Source organism: Lemur catta, chromosome 6, assembly GCF_020740605.2.
Source record: "Lemur catta isolate mLemCat1 chromosome 6, mLemCat1.pri, whole genome shotgun sequence".
NCBI lineage: Eukaryota > Metazoa > Chordata > Mammalia > Primates > Lemuridae > Lemur > Lemur catta.
Genome location: NC_059133.1, coordinates 35,363,860 through 35,382,708, shown reverse-complemented (window position 1 = coordinate 35,382,708; position 18,849 = coordinate 35,363,860). Strand labels below are relative to the sequence as shown.

The following is an 18,849-nucleotide window of genomic DNA, read 5'->3' as shown; positions in this document are numbered from 1 at the left end:
ATTAATTGATTTTCTGATATAAAGAACAGGACTTGGCATTTATCTTCATCAAATTTCATCTTATAAATTTAAGCCTATGCTTCATCTTATCAAAGGATATGCATAACTTCAAAAGCATGTAATCTATGTCAAAAGTTAATATTACTTGGGAAGCTGAACTGTTAACACTGTATCTAATTATATTACCATCTAGCTCATTTCTCAGAGAACACTTACAGAGGAAATGTATAGCTGACCACTGAACAACACCTGTTCAAACTGCTGTGGGTCCACTTATATGAGGCTGTTTTTCACTTAAAGTTACACTAAGCATGCCTGCCTCTGCCTCCCTTCTGCTTTCTCCATCTCTTACACCCCTGAGACACCAAGACCAACCTCTCCTCTTCCTCCTTGGCCTACTCAACATGAAGATGAAGAGGATGAAGACCTTTATGATGATCCACTTCTACTTAGTGAAGAGGAAATATATTTTTTCTTCTTTATGATTTTCTTAATAACATTTTCTTTGCTCTAGCTTACTTTACTGGAAGAATATAGTATACAGTGTATAATATATATAACATTAAAAATATGTGTCAACGGTTCATTTATGTTATTCATAAAGATTGGTAATCCTTGAAGCTAACAATAGGCTATTAGTTAAGTTTTGGGGGATTCAAAAGTCACATGTGAATTTTTGACTGTATGGGAAGTTGGTTCCCCAACTCCTGTATTTGTTCATTAGTCAACCGTATGTCTATTTTCTATGTTGTTTACGTTTATTAAGTTTATTCCACCTGCCTCTCTCTCAAAACTCCAAGCAATGGTCTATTGAGTCTTCTTCATACAAATGCTACTTTTAAAAAAGACTCTTTTGTTAGCTTTAGTATTCTTCTCAATTTGCAATTCATTCTGTTCTTTAACCTCTCTGAAAGTATTCATACAATTATAACAAACTTCTGAATTTATTGTGGTTTTTATGCCTTCTCTTCTATTTTCTCAATGTGGCCTTTAAAGCTCTAAGTTCAGTGAGTACTGCACATCCTCAAACTTTTAAGAATTATTTTTAGAGAATCCTCATTCTCTTTATATACATAGGAACACACTTCTTTCTGCATCCTGAATTTTTTGAAATCTGTCTAAAACTAGAATATCTAGCATTATTCCTAGCAATCACCTCCTTAATTAACTCTAAAATGACAAAGTAATTCTCACCCAAGATCTTAGTTGCCTCAATTTCATCAATTAGTTCTTACTTATTGATTAAAATTAATTTCAGAGGACTGATTCTTTCTTGTTGCTTCTACTATAATTACAGATGAAGGTAAGTGAAGAAATTCTCTATAGAGAGTTTTTACTTGAAATCCAGTAAATTTACAGAAAAATGAAAATTCCAAAACTACGTTTTAAGTTGTTTTTATGACCTAGTTTGAGAAAATATCACCTGTTTCCTCTATCTGGTTAAGTAACTTATGGCACTATCATATAATAATGTAACTTCTTTTTTTCTCTTATCTTTACCCATGTTCTTTATCATGTTTCACCTTGATGTTGCTATTATAGAATACTGAAAGATTATGTCTTTTTGCTATCATAGTAACACATTTATCTCATTAACAAGGCATACCCCCTTCTAATTGAAACACTCATCAAAGAGTTCTACCTTGCCAAATTTATTTTCTACTAAAATATTAGTACTGATCTTAAGTGCATAACCTAAAATTTTTATTTTTGTAAATTCCTAATTTTTTTTTTTTTTGCTGTTACTTTAATTTGTCCTCCTACAAGTGGAGAGCACAGGGAAAAAATGCAGTAAGTAAAACATTTTGGTTACTAGCCTTTCCTTAGTTTGCCTGTCAGTTGAAATTCTGCTATATATGGTTTTATCTGTACTAATGTACAGATCCAAATGTGTACAACTGGTATGATCTGCCCTTTCTTCCTTCCATGATGCTACACTAAGTTTGACACTTCTTTTTCCCATTGTTTTATAATTCTCCCTCTATGCACCAACTCTCTTGAGTTTTAAGGTTTCTATTTAGATATAACAGATTTACAACAATTGTAGTACGTTTTCTGGGACAAGTAATTTAAAAAGAGAATTGTCATTAAAATTTAACAAACATTAATTCTGGGATATGATAAGAGGGGCTTGTTTGTTACAGAAAAGGGTTATATAAATTTGGGAAATGCTACACATTCTAATCTTCCCCAGGAAAATCACAATAATATATTAAAGGGTCTGAGATGTGCTGAGGGAAGTAACCTATTTAACTTTGTTTAATCCAGTATTTCCCAAGATCATTTAAGTAAAGACCACCCCTCCCCTGCCCCACTTTTTTCATGGCATATCTAGTAAACATGAAAAAGTGCTCCAGGGGACATCAGCCTGGAAAATGTGGACCAATGGCCATTTTTTCCATTTATTCAGTTAACTCTTATTTATGCACCTATTGGCCCTATGCAACTTATTACTTTTTGAACTTCTACCAGATGAGAAGAAAAATTAAAAGGATACGAAACTCAAATGTGGTAACTAATCTGGTTAAGCAAAAAAGTTTATAGCAAGCCAGATGGGTACGTATATCACTTCATTATTTCATGAGCTGCTCTGAAAGTTAAGTATGAACATAGTCTACTGAATTCTGGCTCTACTCCATATGGTCAATTTTTTTTTTTTTTTTTAATTTCAGCTCATCATGGGGGTACATAAGTTCAGGTCATATACATTGTCCATGTCCCGCCCATCCCCCCGAGTCAGAGTCCCAAGCGCGTCCGTTCTCATTCTCCAGACAGTGCGCCTGGCACTCATCATGTAGTCATACATATGGTCAATTTTTCACATTTAATTTAGAACAGAGAAACTTGCATTGCCACTTAACTCTTTTTCACTCTCATGGCAAATAACACTAATTAACCAACACATTCTCTTCAAATGACCCTAGATTCCTTTTCAACGGTTTCAAATTGCCATGAAAGCTAACAAATCTATTTATCATACCTGGTTTAACATATGCAGGGGGTTAGGGGAATAAAAGTTACTAGTTGAAAGACTTATAAAATCTGTTCATTTTAATTTTATGTATGATAAATGTCATATTTGCATAAAAATCTACCTTATAAATTTGTAATATACAACACATTTCCTTTATTTGATAGCCACCATCTTATACTGAGTTTCCTTCTCCTGCCCTAGGTGCCTATCTAGAACAGACCTGTAAGAACAGGATATATAGAAAAAAAATAATTTATATATCTTATGTGTTTTTAATTCCAAAGAGCTGATCATCAAAAAGATGGTGGGGGGCTGGGCATGGTGGCTCATGCCTGTAATCCCAGCACTTCAGGAGGCCAAGGTGGGAGGACTGTTTGAAGCCAGGAGTTTGAGACCAGCTTGGGCAACAAGTGAGACCCCCTGTCTCTGCAAAAAATAAAAAAATTAGCAGGGCACCATGGCATGCACTTATAGACCCAGATTCTCGGGAAGCTGAGGCAGAAGGATCACTGGAGCCCAGGAATTCAAGGTTACAGTGGCACCACTGCACTCCAGCCTAGGCCACAGAGTGAAGCCTTGCCTCCAAAAAACAAAACAAAAAAAAAGGTAGAATATATCACCTAAACACCATTGTTGTCTTAATCACTGCTATATCATACTGTCCTACTGTAACTCTTTCTTATAATTACACAGGGTATATAATTCTATGCCTTAGTCTTAGACTGCTTATTATTTTCTGAGCAAATCAAAGGTTGCTGTTTTTAAATTAAGAATTTTTTTCCTGATAAATGCAATTATTCTACTATTTTTTAATTTTACTGACATTTATTGGCTTATATATATTTTTAATTTTATTCAATGTATACAAATTTACGGGGTACAAGTACAATTTTGTTACATGCATAGTGGTCAAGTCAGGGCTTTTAGGGTTATCAATCACCTAAATAATGTACATTATACCTATTAAGTAATTTCTCATATATTTTTTTATAATAGTTATTAATATATTTTGGTTAGTCAACCAAATTATAGCTTTAGAAAACTAAATACCAACCCTTGTTATTTTACACTCAGCCTTTTTCCTTCCCAAGAGAAGATAAATGGGCAAATGGACGCTGGCTAAGCCAAGGGAAAATAGTGAAGAGAGTAGTTATACTAAAGCAACAGTTCCATGTAAATATGAAGTAAATATGAAGTATCGTATTATTTTACAGTTTGAAAAAGCTATGGAGAATTGTTAGAATAATAATAAGAACAAACAGTGTAACAATTTGCTATCATGTTCCTTCTATTTAAAGTAAGCTTCTTTTCCTTACTCCCAAGCAAAAATTAATCCACTGGAAATCTTAGGTAACAAAACCAGGAAATCCTGATATAATCCTGATCAACAGAAACAGGAAAATTCAAGAACACTGTGGAATTTAATAGTGTGCATGGCAGCTTTACACAATACCCAAAAGTATAGTGTTTATACCATTAAGGATACTTAATGGTATAAATGTGTTGAGTTTTTTTTCGGCCACAGTATATTCTTAAATCATCATATAAACATTTTTTAGGCAAATTTTCAACCATATACCTTTCAGAAACATTGGTGAAATTTAATTAAAAGATGAACAGAATAAGTGACAATGTACTCAAAACTGCAAACAATTATTTTACATAGAACAAAACACAAACATTAGTATCATTGCAAACATCATTGAAACACAGTGAGACAAACAAAATATCTACAATATAGGCAGAAAAAAATGTCAACAGACACATTTTATTCCCTATGCTTTTAGAATCTGATCTGTCCTAAGAATAGATCCAAATATTTAATTTTCAATCTTTATTGTCTTCCATTAAAATTAATTAGGACTAATTCTAAAAGTTGAAATTCAATTCTCTCCAACAAAATAAAAAAAATAAATCTTAGGTTAAGAATCATAATTTGTTCTGAAACAACTGATGATTTTCGGGAGACATTCACTAGGCTTTCATTGTCACTGGAGACATTTTTTAAAGCATGGAATGCTAGAAATAGAAAGGATTCTAGAAGTTAAGAATTATGTAAATCAAACACCTCATTTTACAGAAAAAGAAATTCTGACCCAGAGAGAACTCTGATCTTAAAAATAAAGGTAGAGTAAGGAGAAGAAAACCAAGAATGTCTGAAGCTTCTTCCTTTCAACATCCCCTCCCAACCCCATCACCAAAATAAGCAAAGCCCTCAAACTAATTTTGGTAAGTTTGATCAAATGATGGATACATAAGATCCTCTACTTTCTGTTGTCTATATAATCTTATGGAAAGCACCACAAAAACCTAAAACTGACTTAAATTTATAAAAACGTAAAGGAAGAACAATTAAAATATAATCTATACTGGTATGCAAATCATAAAATGGTAACCACTTGCAGGAGTGTTATAGAAGTATTACTAAATTCCACCATAAAAATAAAAATGAAACGTAAATATACCGAAAAAAAACTAAAGATGCAATGATAGGAAAGAAAATATTTAACAGTAACTTGTTACTTTTCATATATTCAAACACAAAAATTATTGTGAGGCCATTACTACTACAGGCCAAGCACTTTGCTAGGCACCAGAAAAAGCTCTGTGTATGAGCACTATGTGACAGAAATAAAACAAAGTTAATCTGGGTGGAATTTTGGTAAGGAAAATATAGTTATACAGCTAATTTAATTTTGCAAGAATAAAATATAAAAATAAAGCTTACATTCAGTTTCCTAAGATTTTCTTCTTTCTCAAGAGGAAAAAACAAAATTCAAAGCTTAGCGACCGTGCATAATATAGCAGAAAGAAATGGACTGATTCTCCTGTCATCTTGGGTCTAGCCTCAGCTTTCACCCTAACTAACCATATAAAAGTGTAACAATCACATAGTATCTCTGGGTCTCAGTTTCCTTCTGTAAAGCAAGCATATCAGAAAAGATAATTAGTAAGCTCCTTTCCACATCTATGATTCCATACCAACAGGCAGCAACAGGAAGATGTGAGCAATGCTCTTAAAAACATTTAAGCACACAAAATAAATTCATAGACTTTTTAAAAAACTGAGTTGTTTGCTATGTACCAGAACTAAAACTAAGTGGGAATGTATTCAACATACTAAAATTGTTTGGCTTATACATATGCACAGAAACCTTTCCTCACCAAGAAAATCTTAAGATGAAATTCTCAAAACCAACAACAAAAACAGTTTAGTATCTATCCAATTTCTTAATAATGGGAGGAAACAATGAAAAAAATGATAAAAGCTGTTTGTGTCATGTTGCATCTCATTTTCCAAATGTGTTTGTGTATATCTAGGTCTTCATCAAAAAAAGTTTGAATTAAAACCACTAAAAAAGCTAAAATGGCTAAGAAAGGAGACAACTGTCTGGCTCACTGCCTTTAAACAAAAGCATCAATTCTGTCAGAGGTGGTCACCAAGCCTACATACTAATAACCGCTAGTCACATTAATTTACATAGTTCTGAGCTCACATAGAGTATTTCATTCATTAGCCTACTGGAGAGATTGTCGACAACTTCACAAAATTTTTTAAAAAATAAAAAACAACTCTGATCACTGGGCAAGATATATCAGCAGTACTGTTAGGACCTTTACACACCTGCGTCTCTCCCTGACCTCTGATGTGGAGGAGACAGTGCCAGCAGTAGTTGTAGTCAGGGTTGTGGTAGAAGCTGCAGCATTTACAACAGTTGGAGCAACAGGAATGGTCACTGCCGTAGGAACACTGTCCTTTTCTTTTTCAGTACTATCCTCAGCCCACAAACGATTTGAGGTACTATAGCATCAATAAGCAGCAACACAAAAAAGAGAAAAGGAAAACAGCTAAACAATGAAAGCACTTTTTAGCAGCTGAAAACATGTGACTACAGGGATGGATTTTGTTAGAACACAAGGTGAGATATCTCATCTATGAATCAAAAAGCTCACCCAGAGCTGTCAAAGAGAGAAATTTACATTTTAAAAGCATTCTAATTGAAGGAAAGTTCATAATTCAGGAACTTAATTTTTTCCCCAGACATGCATAATTGCCTCATTTTGGAACCAATTTTTGTTTGTAAATAATTTTAACAAGGTAAATGAAAAAATCCAGAGCCCCATGATCTTCTAAACAAAAACGCATGCACATACATAAGCACATGATAGACCTGAACACAAAATGTATCTGTGACTTACCTGCTTTGTGTGCCTGCTGAGGAAGAACCCGTTGTAATCTTTGTAGTAGTGGTTGTGCTGGAAAGCAGGCTTTTCTGAAGCCCAGCTGCAGAGGTAACTGTTGGTGTTGATGTGGTGCTTGGAACACTAGAACTAATCAAATCATCTTGTCTTCTACCAAAGGAGCAACTAAACAAAAGAGTCATATCTATATAGGATGTGTTTGTATGTGTCTTCTATAGTTAATGTCTACACATTATACAAATTCACAAGGCTAGAAAAAAAATCTAAAAAAACTGTGTTCCTAAATACACCACCAGCTCCAGCACCAAGAGTTGCATCTACAACTTGCTAGAGTTTAAATGATTTCACTAATTTGGTAGTGTATCATTTTATTGCCTTCTCCCAACCCCCTCAACAAGACTCAAAGATAATCTGATCTGGTATTTCACATTTCTGGAACTATTCCAGACCAAATAATCATTCCAGGCTGGGCCTGAAAAAAACATTTTGGTTTGGTTTTATCCAGGGAAAATAAGATGTTGACATTGTTGAAGAAAATTGTTTTAGCAATGGGTCAGATCACTAGGAGGGACCCATATCTACATTATACTTGTTCATATCTTATTCTTCTTTTTGGTTGCTTAGAGAAATAATTTACAGTTTTTTTTTTCCTCCAATATGATAGTACCAACATTCTAATTGAAGGCATATCTATAGCTGTGTTCTATCTAGGACAAGCAAAAACTTTCCAGATCACCAACGATGACTAGATCAATTAAGGCACTGGCCTATTTAAGTTGTTCTAGTCAATTATATAAGGAATTCTTATTAAATATGCTACAATCTAAAAGATATTTCATAACAATTCAAATTTAATTAAATATATAATAGAAAGATATAAGTATGAGTAAATTACCGCATCTCTTAGTATACATTCTATGTCTTTAAATCAAGTTTTAAACAATAAAAGATGTACTATTTAACAAAAGCACATATTTACTTGAATGATGTTAAATTGAGAGCTCTAAATGAATTGCCTCATATTTTCATTAAAGAATACATAAAAGCCACTTAAGAATTATATTATTACCTTTTATGGTAAGCTGATCCTTCATTAATTGAGCTATTTTTTTTAAGATCATCTTCCCATTTTCTTCTTGTATAGGAACTACTTGCTCGCAAACTTGAAGAGTCTCTGTGAAAAGAAGAACACCCTTCAGATTCTGGTAGATAATTTTAAAATAGAGTTAAGAAAGCTATACGCTAATAAGTATTAGAAGTAGAAACTAGTAAAATCCCTTGGGAAAACACTGGAATAGTTACCAAGAAGTTAAAGTAATTCGAATTCTAAGACTCTATTCTTAAGGTATAATCCTAACTACAGGGGGAAAATTAAGGTATTTACAGAAATATAATTTACATCCACAAAATATTAGACAAATTAAATGTCCATAATATGGGCAAGGGAGATGGTTACTTTAACCTCAGCAGATCTACTCTGTGGTATATTATGTACTGATGAAAAACAATGCTCATTGAAAATATATACTAACATATAAGACTGCTTATGAGATGTCAGGTGAAAAAAATCATGTAAAATTGGATATAACATGATTACAGCTATACTAAAAAGTTCTCACACTCTTTATGCTGAAAACTAGAAACAAACTAAAATGTTGACAATGATTAAGTAAGGGCTTTTCCTCTCCTCTTTCCCTTTTTCTAAATGTTACAAATATTTAGAGAAATTGTACTAGTTTGTGACCTCATCTCTTACCACTTTTCCCTCACTCTGTTCCAGCCATAATGCCTTCTTTGCTATTTTATGAACATACTAAGTCTGCACCTCCTTAGGACGATGTACTTGGTGTTCTATCAGGAATACCCTCCTCTTCCCACAATACATATCCTCACATAATTACAATAATGCTTATGTATTAACTCTGATGCTAGATAATACAGACTTTATAGTGAACGAATAAAGCAAATTATAATGAACTCACCTGTTTTCTTTTTCTTCTATGTCAGAGGTACTGGCTAGTCGTCTTGGTATTGTAGGTGCAACATAGGCAAGCCTAGTTCCTTTACTATCTTTTTCCTGCACAATAGGAGATAAAATGAGTGAAAATAAGTCTGTGTGTTGATTACAGGGACTGCTAAAAGTATCAGAAAAAGGTTATTCAACAATGTATATTACATAGCCATCACAGTTTACTTTATAGTATTTCCATAGTTTCTCACTAAACTCTAATGTCTATTAGCAGTCAGGTACTACACATGCACTAAAGGATAACTTGCTCAAACTCACTTTCTTTTCTTTCTCCTTTAGTCTACAATTAGATAATATTTTAACATAAGAAAGGAAAAAAAATCTTCCACATTTTAATGACCTTTTCTAAAACTTCTATAATAGATAAGTAAGTAGTATCATAAACTGAAATATCATTATTTATTCCAAAGAAATAAGGTCTCAAATATGTTTTACTGAGAAGTTTCAATCATTTATGTTATACAAGGTATTCACAATCTTGATAGTCTATGTTCTAAAATATATCAAAATATTCAAAACAAAAATTATTTAAATTATATTTATACAAATATGGTTGAGAATGTATAGCAACAATGACACTCTGATACATTCCTGGTATACTGCCATAAAATACCTGGAAAACAATTGCTCAATGAACTTTTTTTAAAAAGCAAAAATATTAAAGTTAATTAACGAGAAATTTCATCTTTGAATTTTTGATACAAGGAAACACTCTTAAATAGAGAAAGAAAACTATATGGAAAAAAAATAATACAAGCACTAAAAATGCAATAGAAATAATCTAACTATATAAAATAGCATTGAATGAACTATGGTACATCCTATTTGATACATTAATACTGTCTTTCAAAATATAGTTGTTAAAACTACTTATTAAGTTGCTTGTAATATATCAGATGAAAAAGCTGGTAAAAAAATTGCAGATATTAGATAAATAACTTATGAATATACTCACATTTTAGAATAAATGTGTTCCTAAGTTTTTTAAACTTCAGAAAACTCACTGAATCATAATAAATAAAATAAGCCTGCTCCTTAATACATTCTACTGTACATTCTCAAGTAAAATAATAGATTCCTTTAACTGAATATAGTCCCTTAATTTATGTTTTGGGCAAATAAATCTGATCTTCCCAGTACTTATAATTAGATTACATTTGTGTTATATAATTCATTAAACTGGGTGAATTAAGTTGATACTTAGATACAAGATACCTAGGAGAAAATCCACTAGGATTTGATGTTCCTGAAAAAGAAATTATTAGAGTCTTTATATAAACCAGATTGTGAAACAGATTACCTTTTCTTTATTATCCAAAGAGGAAGAAAGTCTGGGACTTGAAGCTGAACGTATAACACCTGCAGTGTCTTTTTCTTTCTGGGCCTCTTTAGATGCTGTGATTTCAGCAAGTGCACCGTAACTGCCAGTCTTTCTAAGTCCTAATCTCCAAGACGCAGGAGACTCATCTTTTCTCTCTTCTTCTTTGGGAGAAATTTTTGTAGTTGAGGTTGGAAACTTTTTATTTCATTTTTTAAGGAAAGGAAAAAAGAATTATTAAAACTAATCCAGTCCTTAAGTTAGAAACAATAAGTTTACAGATAATATTTCTAAAATTATAGTTAATAGTCAGGAAGAAACACTTTTACTAGGTAGGTTAATGTCTTAGTCAAAAATGTAAAGATCTAAAAATGAAAAATGAATAGACTCCCTTTCCAGAGGTTAGACTTCAGAACACTACACACTTGGTATCACACAGAAAAATTATGATGCAAACACAGAAAACATATGAGCACACCATAAGGACTTAAAACCATGCATCTTTGGAACCAATTTATATTAAACTTGTTATGTTGTAACCTAATATAAATTCTTGCACGTAGAAATGCCTCACCATAGATTTTTCACCCTTACTGGGCACAAGAACAATGCCAGTTTTGCGCAAGCCCTGCCTCCATGATGCAGGGTCTACTGATTCCACCACAGGCATGATAGGAGCAATGAAATCATACTAAAGCCAATTAAAATAAGACAGGTAAAGAAATAAAGATTGAAAGCATGAAAACAGAGAAGGGAAGTCAAGAACAAAAATACTTTTTTATTTAAAAAATAATTTTATAATAAATTGAAGCCCAACAATTGGGTAATGATCCAATCTTTGAAAACCACTGGGAACAAGTTCTAGATTTAGCATGAGATAATCTGAAAAAATCTAATAAAGAAACTTCTAAAGCAGATGAAGGGATATAGAGCAAATAATACTACATCATGTGAACGAACAAACTATGGCACATGAATTTTGTTTTTATCCATTTATATACTCTAGTTAAAAATTTTAAATCCAACAATCAATAAAAAATAACTGATATTTTCTAACTGTAATACTTAATTCAATAATATTTTTAATATCACAGCCTTAACTTTACTGTTTGATTTTTCTACCAAACATTAATTTAAACATTTCAACTAAAAACTAACTTTATGTACAAGTATTTATTCCATTTTTAGGGCTTTTCAACAGCCCTAAAAATGCAACATCTGTTATCTTTAACTAGTTTACTGCATCAACTTCATTTGCAGAATTTAAATATTCAATCACAGTTAACTATAGATCGGTGAATATAGCGGTTAACAAGTTATTCCAAGTATAGAGTATTAATAATTTTTAAAAAATCAGCCAGGTGCAGTGGCTCACACCTATAATCCTAGCACTTTGAGAGGCCAAGATGGAAGGATCGCTTGAGGCCAGGAGTTCAAGATCAGCCTGGACAACACAGCCAGACCCTTCTCCACAAAAAATAAAGAAAATTAGCCAGGCAAGGTGGTGCATGCCTGTAGTCCTAGCTGCTTGTAGGCAGAGCTGGGAGAATTGATTGGGCCTAGGAGTTTGAGGTTACAGTGAGCTATGATCATATCATGCTAGCATGGGTAACAGAGCAAGACTCTGTCAAAAAAAAAAAAAATCCTTTCTTTCGTATTTATTTATTGCTAAAGTTTGTTATAATTAGAAGGTTAATAGAGCTTGTTAAAGTTCCCATGATGCTAGAGGGCCATATCACAGGCAAAACTGTCATAAGATACCTGTGGTACCTCTAGTAACTCCTATCGTAGGGTCTAAGCATTCCTCAGTTCCCAAAATGTATACCAAAGTACTCCAGGGAGCCATAACAAAGTCAAAGAGACTCCACAGTATATTTTAAAGTCTTGAGAGAAACAGGGTGACATCTCTTGGACACTATACAAACTTCCATTTTAAACTTACTTGTACCTAACTACTTAATAAATGAGACAAATGGATATTTCTTTTGGCCAAACGGCACTGTGAAAAAAACCTACTTAAACACTAGGGGGTCCACTGGACCAACAAAGTTTGGAACCTCTGTAATATCCTATGCAATATGATAGGTATTGAGACAAGTGCTTAACGCCTTGTGAGTTTAAAGGTCTAGACTCTAAATGTTAGGCTTGCAGATCATAGATAGATAATACATAAATGAATGAGTGTGGCTGTACTCCAAAAAAATTTTAGAGATATTGAAATTTGAATTTATGTCAGAAAATATTCTTGCTCTTTTTCTCCAACGATTGAAAAATGTTAAAAACCATTCTTAGCTTGTGGACTGTACAAAAACAGGTATGGGGCCAGGTTTGGCCCACCAGCCACAGTTTACCAAGCCCTGCCTTACTCCTCCACCCCTGAAAACTGGAAACAAATGTTTTTCTTCCATGATAAAATAGTCAGATAGCTACAATGAGCCATGACTGCACCACCACACTCCAGCCTGGGCAACAGAGTGAAACCCTTTCTCAAAAAATAAAATAAAATAGTTGGATAGCAGATAACATTTATTGAATGTTATAACAGAAGCTAATATTTAACAAATGTTTACTAGTATCTCCCCTAAGTACAGTGCTTCACAAGGGTTATCTTCTTTAAACTTTACAACTACCCAACAAAATACTATTACTTTGGTTATTTTAGAGTTAATAAAAATGAGGCAGTAACATCAATTTTGAAACGGGTGTTTTTTTTCCGCCCTGTTATGGCTGATATACCTCTACTCTGCCCAACATGAATTTAGATTCAAGTACTAGTTTATATGTTTAAAAGCAACTTTCATTTTTATTTGGTACATAAATAAATCAACCTTTCTGAATTACTTGACACATTGACTGCCACATAAAATTTTTTTTCCCCTGGGGCCATGTTGCTTTATTAAACAAAACGGTAACTTTCTAATTTGTTATTTTTTATTGTTTTCTGTGCATGAGTTATATGCAACACAATCCACGTTTTTAGAATTAAACTGTCAGTATCAATTGTAACAATAAGAACATCAACGAGTTAAGATTTTCACGAACCAACTGCATGGTTTTGCTTCACACAGCCCTGGGCTCAAAACTAGCCTGAGTTAGATACAACTCACATGGCAGTCAATGTGTTAACTATACCTCTTCCCAGAAACTCTCTTTTGCTTTTATAACAGGAGGCTATCTTGCTTGACATTCTTACTTTTTTTGACCACCCCTTTTCTAGTTTTTTTTTTTTTTGTTAACAACTTTCCTCATCCTACTGCTGCAACACAAGCACTTCAAGAGTCTCCTCTCGTTATCTTCTATCTCTTTCTACTTTCTTCTCCTGGAGGTTGGGAGTAGGGTCTTCTTTACTTCCTCAAGCTAAATATTAATTGTATTCAGCTTATTCGCAAATTTGTTATTCTCCAGTCTGACTCCTAAATTTCCAGTCCTGAATTTCTGTTTGTCTGTAGAACGGTCTACGTATACAGGATTGTAATTGGAACTTGAAATTCAACATGTCTAAAATCAAACAACTTTACTTACAAATCATCTCTTCCTCAGTTCCCTATTTCTGTTTAATGGCACTGTTATCTCTTCAGTTCCTTATGTTTTCAACTTCACAATCATGTTAGACTTCTCTGCCCTCTTCCTTCTCATAAATTGTCAAGTCTCTAATTCTCCTCCTCTCTCCTTTATAAGCCCATGCCACTTCCCTAGTTTATATTCTTTTATTTATTTATTTCAGCATATTATGGGGGTACAAATGTTTAGGTTATGTATATTGCCCTTCCCACCCAGCCCCACCCCGAGTCCGAGCTTCAAGTGTGTCCATCCCCCAGACAATGCACATTGCACTCATTATGTATGTATATACCCATCTCCTCCTCCCCCCTCCCATCTGTCCCACGCCCAATGAATGTCATTCCTATATGTGCACTTAGGTATTGATCAGTTAAAACCAATTTGATGGTGAGTATATGTGGTGCTTATTTTTCCATTCTTGGGATACTTCACTTAGTAGAATGGGTTCCAACTCTATCCAGGATAATATAAGAGGTGCTATATCACCATTGTTTCTTATAGCTGAGTAGTACTCCATGGTACACATATACCACATTTTATTAATCCACTCATGTATTGATGGGCACTTGGATTGTTTCCACATCTTTGCAATTGTGAATTGTGCAGCTATAAACATTTGAGTGCAGATGTCTTTTTTATAGAATGTCTTTTGTTCTTTTGGGTAGACACCCAGTAATGGGATTGCTGGATCAAATGGTAGATCTACTTGTAGCTCTTTGAGGTATCTCCATATTGCTTTCCACAGAGGTTGTACTAGTTTGCAATCCCACCAGCAGTTTATGAGTGTTCCTATCTCTCCACATCCATGCCAACATTTATTGTTTTGGTACTTTTTGGTAAAGGCCATTCTCACTGGAGATAAGTAATACCTCATTGTGGTTTTGATTTGCATTTCCCTGATGATTAGAGATGTTGAGCATTTTTTCATATGTTTGTTGGCCAATATTCTGTCTTCTTATCATAGTGGGCAACTTCAATGACTTTCTAATAAACCTTTTCACAATCAGCCTCTCATCTTCAAATATATGTGTACACTGCTGCCAGAATAATATTCTATAAAGAATAATTCTCTCATGGCATTGTTAAAACATCTTGCATGATTCTCTACTACCTACCAAATTAATTATAAACGTACTACACTAGAAGTGAAGACATTCCATAATTTGGCTCTACTTTTCCTGTTTTCCTTTGTGTATATATATATGCACCTATAAATCAAACTGAACAATTCATTTTTCTTGCCAAACACTCCATATTACTTCCACTTGCTCACACTGTTTCTCTTCTCTCCCTTTCAACAAATTATACAAATCCTCCTCCCTCTGTTGAAGTACTACCTACCTATTCCTCAAGATCTATCTCAAATGTTCTGGTCCTATTACCTCAAATCAAATACAATTTGTACTTTTAAATCATAATGCTACATCTGTACACTTGTATTGACATACTTCATAAACCCATAACACATAGTAGTCTTTTGCTAGATTATTACAGTTATTCCATTGGATTCAATTAACTAGAACACTTAATTCCAAAAAAATTCTGAATTTTTACCACCCAGTAAAGAAAAGAGGATTTACATTTAATTGAAATATATACCCATTAGCAGAATAGGTAATCTGTCTTAGTGATCCCAACAATACTTATTTTGACTGGAGAGTTACAAAAACTTACGGTTAACAATTTAAAGCATAAAATCAAACTGATGGTTTAATAGATAACATCTCCACAAATCATCAGCCTGATCTTATTGTTGCAGAAATAGTTCTTTAATTTCAGCTGAAGAGTTAAGAAATTAAGCAAAGATCATTTAGGCTAGTTTTGAATCCAGGGCTATGCGAAGCAAAAGCCTGCAGTTGGTTCAGTTTTGGAATACATAAGGTAAGATAACTCATTCACATAGTTTCTTGATATTCTTTTTTTTTTTTTTTGAGACAGAGTCTCGCTTTGTTGCCCGGGCTAGAGTGAGTGCCGTGGTGTCAGCCTAGCTCACAGCAACCTCAAACTCCTGGGCTTAAGCGATCCTCCTGCCTCAGCCTCCCGAGTAGCTGGGACTACAGGCATGCGCCACCATGCCCGGCTTATTTTTTCTATATATATATTTTAGTTGGCCAGATAATTTCTTTCTATTTTTAGTAGAGACGGGGTCTGGCTCTTGCTCAGGCTGGTCTCGAGCTCCTGAGCTCAAGCAATCCACCCGCCTTGGCCTCCCAGAGTGCTAGTATTACAGGCGTGAGCCACTGCGCCCGGCATCATTGATATTCAAAGTACGTACCAGTGAAACCCATACATTTCTGTCACTAAGAATTTACATTATTGCTTTCCTTGGGAAGTGCTTTAGAGGAGAATTATTACTATAAGTACAGATTTTTTCAAAAATTGTATAGTTTATGGTTTCAAAAAGGTCTACATTTCGACCACTTAAAACCAAGTACAAATATTAGCAAGACTGACAATACAATAGAAACACCGTGAGAATTTAAAATCAGTCCTTAAATCCATGCAAACCAAATAATGTCAGACAATCAACAAAATAAGAATCCAAAAGCACAGACCCCATAACCAAACACAATATGCAACCCTCGAGTGGAGCCTTGATTTTAAAAAACAGACAGCTAGAAAACACATTACTAGAATAATTGGGAAAATCTGAATATGTATATTAGTTAACATAAATAATAGTATTATGCTAAGTTAAATTTCCTAAGTATGATTATTTTACTGTGGGAATGAAGGATAACGCCTTTGTACTTAGGAAACACATACTGACATATTTAGGGATGAGTGTTCTGACTGCAATCAATTCTTTAAGGGTTTTGGGGGAAAAAGTGTGGCTGTGTACAGAGAGGAAAATGAGTATGCTCGTTAAAGGTAAGTAAGGGATGGTGAAGAGAACCCTTCAAAAAGAGACCAGTAGATCACACCCACTGCCCAACAAACCCTTAATCTTTAATTTGGGCTAAAAGAATGACAGGTTCTAGAGAAGCAGGGAGACAAGGAAAGCCTTTAAAAAGATCAACATGCTAGTTGGAAAACTGCTTTGGTGGAGAGAAGAGGTGAGTGGGATGAAGAACAGACAGAGAATAGAAAAAGGGAGAAGAGGAAGAAATGAAACTAACATTTTGGGAGCACACTTAGTTGCTAGCCAGGCTCTCTCTCTCAACGAACCCTTACAATATTAATTTTCTTTGTTAATTCTGTCTTGTTTTGTGACAGATAAGGAAGATAGTAAATGACTTGTTCAAGCTCAAGAGGTAGGGTCAGGAGTTGATCTCTGGTTGTCTGACCTCAGAGATCATGCTACTGGCACACCATAGTTGCATGCCTAGTGTTTTGCACTGAGTTAGAAAATCTAAATTCTAGTTCTCGCACTGACTTGTGGTAGTACTTTTTGTGCCTTACTTACCCGTGTGTGAAATTATCAACATGCACCTTTACTTAAGAGAGATAAAAGACATAAAACCTGAGTTTCTCAAAATAAAAGTTCAACATAAATAAAAACTACCATAATCACTGGTTTTAATATTATAAAAATGTTTGTCATTTATTTTTAACTACCAACTGTATGTAATGTTTGTTAACTATCAACCATAATATGAACTCTAATATCAATTGCAAAAAGGATACCTCCCCACCAAAAAGACTTTAACATGGTTCAGAGGAAATTTCAGTCAAATTAAAAACAGAAAAATACATTTCTATTCTAAAATCTTAAATATTTCTGGCATAAAATATAAAAATTCAGAATTGTTTCAATGAGTTAGTCCAAATAGTACTTAAATAGAATATATGTATTTTTAGCACACAAAATTTTGGCTTACCTTTTTAATAGGTGATGTAGGTGTTGCCTGACCTGATGACACAGTAGGTGTTGTAACAGCTACAGGAGCTGCTTGTGTACTACAAGTGTTGGCATTAGTTACAGATGCCATAGGTTTTGTCTTATCTATTAAATAAACAAAAAATTAAGAGTTAAGATTCTATAGGAATTTGGTTGCAATGGTTAAGAAAATATCCATTTATATTCCATTTTTAAGATTTTGTTAATTTTAAGTCTTTCCACATTGCTATGCATTTTCACAAGAGGATTTTTCAAGTTTCTAGAGACATCTCCATATGTATGCTGAAGTAAACAGTTAAGATAACATGAAAGACACACAACGAAGCTTCTAAAAATAACAAGCACAAATAGAACCTGGTTTCTGTACTTTTACAATTAAGAAAATTTTAAAAATTTAATTAAGATTTAAAATTTGAATGCATGAATGCAATGTAACTAAAAAAATGAATAATAGCTATGCAATTTTCTAATGGATAAACAACTACTATTGCTGATCTAAAATGGACTGCTTCTCTTTATTCGAGGAAATCTAAAAGTGCTTTTGTCAATAATCAGCTTATATTCCTGTGTAATAGTATGAGTAAGTGTCCCAAAAAGCATGCCTTCCCACTCCTAAAAAGTCTAAAGGTAAATGGGGACAATACTATCTTCCTGGAAAATAATCTAACTGTGGAGAGAGTCATTTGACAAATATTTATTAAATGTCTCCATTCTTCAAGTACTGTCCTAGGTACTACGGACATATCAGCCAATGAAAAGACAAAAAACCTTCACTCCATGTGACTTATAGTAAGAAAAATAAATAATAAACAAAATAAGCCCTACGCACCACCATCTAACTTATTAAGCAAATATTGTTAATACTGTTGAAGTTCTTTTACCCATTTGATTTCAATGAAGAATGAAAATTTCAAGTTCTAGGG

At 33.6% G+C, this 18,849-nt stretch overlaps 1 protein-coding gene across 6 annotated transcripts in view; it reads right to left on the bottom strand.

The window, feature by feature from the left end:
• Positions 1-18,849, bottom strand: part of PPP1R12A (protein phosphatase 1 regulatory subunit 12A) — a 140,381-nt gene that overhangs the window by 30,128 nt on the left and 91,404 nt on the right. For 2 of the 6 annotated variants that reach the window (XM_045553307.1, XM_045553309.1), the window contains exons 9-14: positions 17,907-18,031; positions 10,507-10,722; positions 9,160-9,254; positions 8,247-8,351; positions 7,175-7,342; positions 6,600-6,776 (exon numbers count right to left, since the gene is read on the bottom strand). In XM_045553307.1, the coding sequence (XP_045409263.1) occupies positions 6,600-6,776; positions 7,175-7,342; positions 8,247-8,351; positions 9,160-9,254; positions 10,507-10,722; positions 17,907-18,031 (886 nt within the window). The remainder of the gene's footprint in view (positions 1-6,599; positions 6,777-7,174; positions 7,343-8,246; positions 8,352-9,159; positions 9,255-10,506; positions 10,723-17,906; positions 18,032-18,849) is intronic. The other 4 variants (XM_045553308.1, XM_045553312.1, XM_045553311.1 and 1 more) reach the window with 4 other exon arrangements.